This window comes from Acanthochromis polyacanthus, chromosome 7 (genome assembly GCF_021347895.1).
Source record: "Acanthochromis polyacanthus isolate Apoly-LR-REF ecotype Palm Island chromosome 7, KAUST_Apoly_ChrSc, whole genome shotgun sequence".
Taxonomy (NCBI): domain Eukaryota; kingdom Metazoa; phylum Chordata; class Actinopteri; family Pomacentridae; genus Acanthochromis; species Acanthochromis polyacanthus.
The window spans coordinates 19,508,907-19,516,708 of record NC_067119.1 but is presented as its reverse complement, the minus strand read 5'-3'; the positions used below and the strand labels follow the sequence as shown (position 1 = coordinate 19,516,708).

At 41.1% G+C, this 7,802-nt stretch overlaps 1 protein-coding gene across 1 annotated transcript; it reads left to right on the top strand.

Moving 5' to 3' along the window:
* Positions 1 to 5,257: 5,257 nt before the first annotated feature.
* LOC127534830 (hydroxycarboxylic acid receptor 2-like) lies at positions 5,258 to 6,488 on the top strand. The gene has a single exon (XM_051951082.1). It carries the CDS (start codon positions 5,427 to 5,429, stop codon positions 6,399 to 6,401), a length of 975 nt encoding a protein of 324 aa, XP_051807042.1. The 5' UTR covers positions 5,258 to 5,426; the 3' UTR covers positions 6,402 to 6,488.
* Positions 6,489 to 7,802: the final 1,314 nt, after the last annotated feature.

Genomic DNA, 7,802 nt, shown 5'->3' with positions numbered 1-7,802 from the left:
TCACTGTAAGCTGGGCAAAGCATTATTTATTGCATCAATTTATTACATGTGTTTACACCTTTCCAGTTCAAATTCTTAAATAATGTTGTTTTTAAATGTGCAGTAAAAGGTATTAAATAATCTCTTGTCCTGAATGTGTTGATGTTTTAATGCTGCATATTGTCTATAAATGATAACAACATGTCTGTATTATTATGCTACAACAGAGGAGGTGAAGTTAAAAGCAAGAAATGGAACCTGTGAATACTAAGAACAGAGACTAATAAACTGCTTGTTGGTCTGTTTTCTGGAAGTGAAAGCTAAACAGGAAGTGGTTCACTGAGGATGTCGTCCATTCAGTCTCCTTCTTCACAACCAGATGAGGTTTTCCTTCTGTTGGTTTCACTCAGAAGATCCTCACAGTGAACATGAGACACCTGAGATGAAGACAGACGTCACAGCATCAGCATCAACAGCAGAGGTTCATTTTAAAGTATCCCTGGAAAGATTTCCTCTGTCATTTATACTTTCTAAGCACTGAAAGACAGAAAGACCTGTCGTCACTTAAGCTTCAGGGTAGAGGATTTTATTATCCATCTTATCCGTGGTGCAATTTAAATGTAACAACTGTAGTGTTCATCGTTACTTTGGTTTTATTCTGGGTGATTATTTTTCCAATCTACACTGCAGGAATATGTACCACAACATGTGAATCAGTCATTAAACAACGATAATAATTAGGGAGTAAATTCACTGTTTTATTCGGTTTAACTTCAGAGACTCTGCAGATACTCAGGACTACTGACAACACAGAACCTTAACCTTACTGTTTTAATCACATTTATGTTTTCTAAATATTACATTAATGTGAACCAGCATCTCCACTGACAGTTTTATTAACTAAATGTGCCACATTGCACTGACACAACAAACTTCAGCTGTTTACATGACATACAACACAAACAACATTCTTCTTCTTCTTTTCCTTTCGGCTTTTCCCTTCAGGGGTCGCCACAGCGAATCAATTGCCTCCATCTAACCCTGTCTGCTGCATCCTCTTCTCTCACACCAACTACCTTCATGTCCTCTTTAACCACATCCATAATCCTCCTCTTTGGTTTTCCTCTAGGCCTCCTGCCTGGCAGTGGGAAACTCAGCATCCTTCTACCAGTATATTCACTCTCTCTCCTCTGGACATGTCTGAACCATCTCAGTCTGGCCTCTCTGACTTTATCTCCAAAGCCTCTAACATGTGCTGTCCCTCTGATGTACTCATTCCTGATCCTATCCATCCTGGTCACTCCCAAAGAGAACCTCAGCATCTTCACTTCTGCTACCTCCAGCTCTGCCTCCTGTCTTTTCCTCAGGGACACTGTCTCCAGACCAAACAACATGGCTGGTCTCACCACAGTTTTGTAAACCTTTCCTTTCAATTTAGCTGAAACTCTTCTATCACACCTGACACTTTTCTCCAGCCGTTCCAGCCTGCCTGTACACGCTTCTTCACCTCTTTTCCACACTCTCCATTGCTCTGAACTGTTGACCCTAAGTACTTAAAATCCTCCACCTTCTTGATCTCTTCTCCCTGTAACCTCACTCTTCCACTTGGGTCCCTCTCATTCACACACAGATACTCCGTCTTGCTGCGGCTAACCTTCATTCCTCTCCTTTCCAGGGCAAACCTCCATGCCTCTAGCTTCTCCTCCACCTGTTCCCTGCTGTCACTACAGATCACAATGTCATCTGCAAACATCATAGTCGATGGAGACTCCTGTCTAACCTCGTCTGTCATCCTGTCCATCACCATAGCAAACAAGAAGGGGCTCAGAGCTGATCCCTGATGTAGTCCCACCTCCACCTTGAACTCCTCTGTCACACTTACAGCACACCTCACCACTGTCTTACAGTCCTCATACATGTCCTGCACCACTCTAACATACTTCTCTGCCACTCCAGACTTCCTCATACAACACAAACAACGTTAATGCTACGTTAGTTGAAATCAGGCTACGACTGAGCAGCTAGCTCGGTTAGCATCGCTAATTCCTGAAGCACAAATGTCTTGTGTTTAAACAAACTAATATTTACTGGATGCTAACTCTCCTCTTTGATCAATACACAGAGAAATAAACTCCACCAACATCTGGAGTGCTTTGCACACATTATATCTGACACTACGGTTGCATGTAAAATGTATTAACACAGAACATGACAGAACTATCAAAATCCTTTCAGTGTTTGCTGGTAACATCATCCGAAGGTAGAAAACTGGTTAAAACAAGCAGAAAAACTGTCTGTGGAAAATGTTCTGCTACTCCACCAATAAATACCAACAAACAAACAGTTATTATATCATAAATACAGACAAAATAACAGTTATATTTAACAGCCACATGGATCCAGTTCTTCCCCCATGTTCCCACTGGTTCCTGTTCATTGCCCCCACATGGACTCAGTTTTCCCCGATCCTGCCTTTACTCTTTGTTTTCAGTTCTCCATTTTTGTAAGTACCCCATTTAGTCAGCTCTGTTCGTTTGTTATGCTTTGTTTTGCTTTTGTAGTCTTTCCTTTTGGGTTTAGTTGGTTAGTTTGGCTGTAGGTTTCTAGTGTTGTTTAGTTTTGATTAGGGTTTGGTTTGGTTTCCCCCTCTTTTCAGTTTCCCATGTTCTGTATTGGTTTTAGTTGTCTTGTTGTCTTGTCTAAGTTTTTTTCTAAATCGACCCCTCTGCCAGTTTTCTGTCTGCACCTGGGTACTCTGACTCCCCCCTAACACTTTACTTGAAAATTTGTCCTGCCACTGTTGCAGATTTGAGATTTTGTCTCAATCGTGTAAAAGTTTTCTACTCATGCTAGTAAATGCTGTGCATTCAAACTAAAATCATACACTATTTTAATCAAGGCACAACTGAGAAAATGAGAGCCCTCACTGAGAGGCCATCAGGCAACAATACAGTACAAGAACTTTATTTATCCACGAAGGGAATTTCAATTGTGTGGAAGTCTCATCTGTTTACTTTAGAATTGTTCAGTCTAATTGCTGATGAACAAGAGCCTTTCATGGGCAAGAGGAACGCCTCTGTATGTGGATGGGAGTAGATATTGTTTTTGAGGGACTGAATCATTGCCTGTATGTCTACGAAGGACCTGAGTCAGATATGGGTGGTCTCCATTAATAACAGTATTGGTTTATTTATGACTTTGTGACCACTTCTGGCCTGGCAGTAACTGCCAAACAGGCCAAAAAGACGTGGAACGATTTAAAGGACTAAAACAAGGTAATTTACCTGATTGATTCTTTGAATTATACTGAGAGATGCTTCATGAGATTTCTATTAAAGAAACACCTTAAGCTTTAGTTTGCCAGCCCATATATGAAACCTGACACAAACAACAGAACAGATGTAGTACCCCTGGAATAAGGTGGACTTTAGCACTGTGAATGTGTTAAGACACTTAGCTTCACAGTGTAATAAACATCATGTTTTCAAGAGCTTAGGGACCTACTGACAAGAAAAGAGGTAGAGGCTTGTAGCCTGATGCTGCCACCAGGCAGTGCTGCAGTCTGATGGATGCTGCACTCCAGGGCAGCACTCAGTCCACCCTAGAGTGTAACAAACCTGACTGTCACTATGGTGGCGCAGTCAACACACCGGTCTCTGCCTCTTCTGCTGATGAAGCCAGAACCAGCCAACCTCAAAGGAAGAGAGGCAGTGACAACAAACCTGGCCTTCATTTTCTAAATGAGCAGCAGAGAGGGAAGAGGAAAGGGAGAGAGAGGCATTGGTCACAGAGGAAGGAAGAGAGGGCAACTTCAGCGCTGGCAGAGAGATGATCTCTCTTTGAAAAATTAGCCAATTAATTTAATGAAGATTACTTATACTGAAAATTCACCCCAGGCTATGTGTTCTATAAAGCAACAGTGAATTGGTTATAAAACAAAACAGAAAAAAATGTAGGCATATACAATTTACAATGAGTTATATTTGTCAGCGCAGGGAAAACAACTGCAAAAAATGAGTAATATATTGCAAACAAGCAACCACTGTATAAAAAAATACTAGTGAACATGACTACATCTGGAGAGTTTACTCATGTTAATGGAGGCATGCAGGAAGCTCGTCTGGAGCAAATAGCTGGGCTGCAAGCCTCGCTCACACAACCTGTAGACCCACCCACCGGGACTGTGGCCGGGATGCCAGATGGCCACTTCACACCTGCTTCCTTCCAGGTCCTTCTGGTCGATCTCTGCGTCACCTGGGCCATCTTCACCATCATCTACTCATGATCTTTTGTCCTCCTCCTGGCCCTGGTAAATACACAACTTTTTAGGTTTTTCTTAAAAAACTTTCATTGATTGACAGATAATATCAATTATTCAGCCACTGGCCTTTCTAGAAACCCTCATCTTGAGTTAGTTTTAATTAATATTAATATATGAATAAAATGAAAACAAACACAGACAATTTAGTATTGTATGTGATATTTTATTGTAAATATATCGAAAAATAAAGGTCGAGATGAAAATCACAACTGAGCAGATATGTGATGTTGTCAAGTACGCTGCTTTTCCAACTGCACATTGACCGCAACGCATTCTCATGTTCTTGGGAATTTGTACTTGTCTGTACTTGTGAGCCCATACTACTAAGTATGCATGTCCATGCATCGTACTTAGTGCTGAGAACTGGCTGGTCTTTCTCAGTTTAGTAGCAAACATTGCTGGCTCCATGGACTATGTATATTTATATTGTGTGCTCTACCAGCAGGACATATCTATCAGCATCTTCAAGGCAAATCAACCCACCTTTTACTAATGATATTAACAAAGCACTGATACATGTTCTAACAAGTCGCAGACCCACATCTATAAGCCACTGGCTGTTTAATGGCTCCATATCTGTTGGTTTAAACTTCTAAATAAGAGTCTCTCCCAGGTAACAGTGGTTTAAGGACCTACAGCTGCTGCATGTTTTTTCCCTTTAAAAATGAACAAGATTTTAACAAGGCCAAGTAAAAGGAGTTCACATAGGTGGGCTTTTTAAATTAAAAGTTAGCTTGCTGCTGAAAGCTATTAGGATGCATCAAGGAAAATTACTCTCTCTTAGTTAAAGCTTTGTAATGTTACAAAAGGATTACCAGGGAAATAGGCTGGCTTTTCAAAATAAAAACAGAAAGATGCTGCACTGGTACACTCACATTTCTTCTTTTTTTGGTTGTTACTGTTTTCTACCTTGCTGCTTCATAAATAAATGTACCATTATTTGGCAATAGAGCTTATCAACTTTGTGTGTTATCATTTACTGAAAACTGGAACTCGCAGACTTCCTGTATAAACCCAAACCACAAAACCAACACTTTGATGATGGCATCTCCTTTTAAAGATTGCACTTTGTCCTCAAGTGGTTATTTCTCTGCACTGCAGGCAGCGAGGAAGGACACAACTCAACATGGAGTGCAGCTTCAACAAGACTTTGCTGATCAGAGTTCTCCCTCCACTGCTGGTGATGGAGTTTGTTTTGGGAATCCTTGGAAACGCTCTGGCTCTGTGGATCTTCTGCTTCCACCTGAGGCCTTGGAAAAGCAGCACGGTGTTAGTCTTCAACCTGGCAATGGCCGATTTTCTGCTCAATCTGGCTTTGCCTTTCCGTACCAGCTACTACATCTCTGGGATGAACTGGATGTTTGGCAGCACCTTCTGTAACATCTGTCTCTTCATGTTGGCTCTGAATCGCAGTGGAAGCACCTTCTTCCTGATGGCTATCGCTGTGGACAGGTACATGCGTGTGGTGCATCCCCATCATCTCATCAACTCCCTGAGTGTCTCCAAAGCTGCCATTGGAGCACTTGGACTGTGGCTGGTGGCCTTTTCAATGACTGCTCACATTTTCACTTTACAACACGTGAACTCCACCTACTGTGAGAGCTTCTTGATTGAGACCAAGCTTAAAAGTGATCTGATCTGGCATAAGTTTGTGTTCCTCTTTTCCTTCTTCATGCCTCTGCTTGTGATTCTCTACTGCACAGTCCACATCATCAGCCACCTGAGAGGGAGACAACTGGCCCAACATGCAAAGATAAAGAGGGCTCTGTACTTCATCATAGTAGTGGTGGTGGTCTTCATCATTTGCTTCCTCCCGAGCAACGTCACACAGCTGCTGATCTGGATCAAGACACGAAAGTTTATCAACACCCTCCCTGAACCTGACGTCTGTCCCGCCTTGGACGACCTGACCTCTGTATTTTACATCACCATCAGCCTGACTTATCTGAACAGTGCCATGGATCCAGTGATCTACTACTTCTCCAGTCCTGCCTTTAAGAGCATCTTCAGGAAAGTTCTTCACCTGCCCCAAGCAGACACTGTGGAAAGCGCTGAGAAGAAAACTCGAGAAACTGGCTCCCAGTCACTCAGCCAGCTCTAAAAATAAGCTATTTTTTTCTATGCCTCTCATAGCTATCCAGTAAAAACTACTGGTCAAAAGTTTTAGAATACCCCAATTTTTCCAGTGTGGTCCATAGCCACGAAGGAGTGACTACGGACAATTAGAGCCTCTGTTAGCGGCTGCTAATTCAGTGAGGAGCTACTAGTCTCAGTGAAAACTGGGGCTCCTGTTGGCAGTCCATTAACTTTAGTGAGAAGCTATTCATAACTTGAGTCTTCGCAGATTGTGTGTTAAATGTGTGTTCAGAGACACTAGTTTTGTTTAGTTTGTTCTGTGCACTGTTGACTCGTTTGCATTAGTTTCTGTTATTTGTGGTGGGTGTTGCAATTGTGTTTAGGTTTGGCTAAAGAGTTTAGTTGTTCTGTTCGTGTTTCTTGAGTTTAAAAACTGTTAGCCTTTGCATGGTATTACTTTGTTCTTTGATTTCGCTGCATCTACCAGTCTTGTTTCCCTTCTTTGATAATTTCTATAAATATACATTTCTATATTTAACAACTGTTTCAACCTTATGTAAATAGTCTTCTTAAAAACATCTTCTGTGTATATTATGTTCTCTGTGTTTCTAATTTATTCTGTACTACTTTTGTTATTTTTTCTCCTTGGAGCTGCTGTAACAGTAAATGTTCCCCACTGTGGGATCAATAAAGTTTATCTTATCTGTTAAATTTGCCACACAGGGCAATAAATTGCTTTACCAAACCAATTACATCTGGGTATTTTGTTACACTCGGCTGACTAGCGGTTGGATGGTAACAGCATCACTAACCTCTGATGACTCAGGTATTTCATACACTTTAATTACCATTAAATTGGCTTTTTAAATTTAACCACATGATGCTTAAAGCCAGAATTCTCTTTCTCATTGACCAAATTGTTTCCCTAATAGCATGTAATCACCTTTCTTTTGCTCACATTCAGCTAAAGCAAACTCACTCCACTTAAAGTCAACGTCCAAACATTGACTAAATCGCTACAAACTCATCTCTGTTTTAAAGCTTCATATTGAGAAGTGTTTTCCTTTAACTGAATACTTACCTGCCTTGAAATGGCTTAGATGTAACTCTACACTGTTATCTCTAGAATGTGAAGATCTATGTGGTTCACTCCTCTTTTGTGCCACTCAAGCACACTATCTCACCCACGACTCTGCTGAAAATATTTAAAACTACTCTGCATGAAGCAATTGGATTTTGTAAAACTGGAGTGATTCAGTCTTACCTGTTTTAACCAGAAACTCACCCTGAAGCAGAATAATGGCGCAGGACGTCTCACACTGCAAGATGACAAGACCTTTTCCTTACATTTGGTAGATATGAAACTCTCGAGGTTTTAATCTGTTTTTCAGCCTGTCATCGCTAAACTGGACTTTCATAGTGAAAA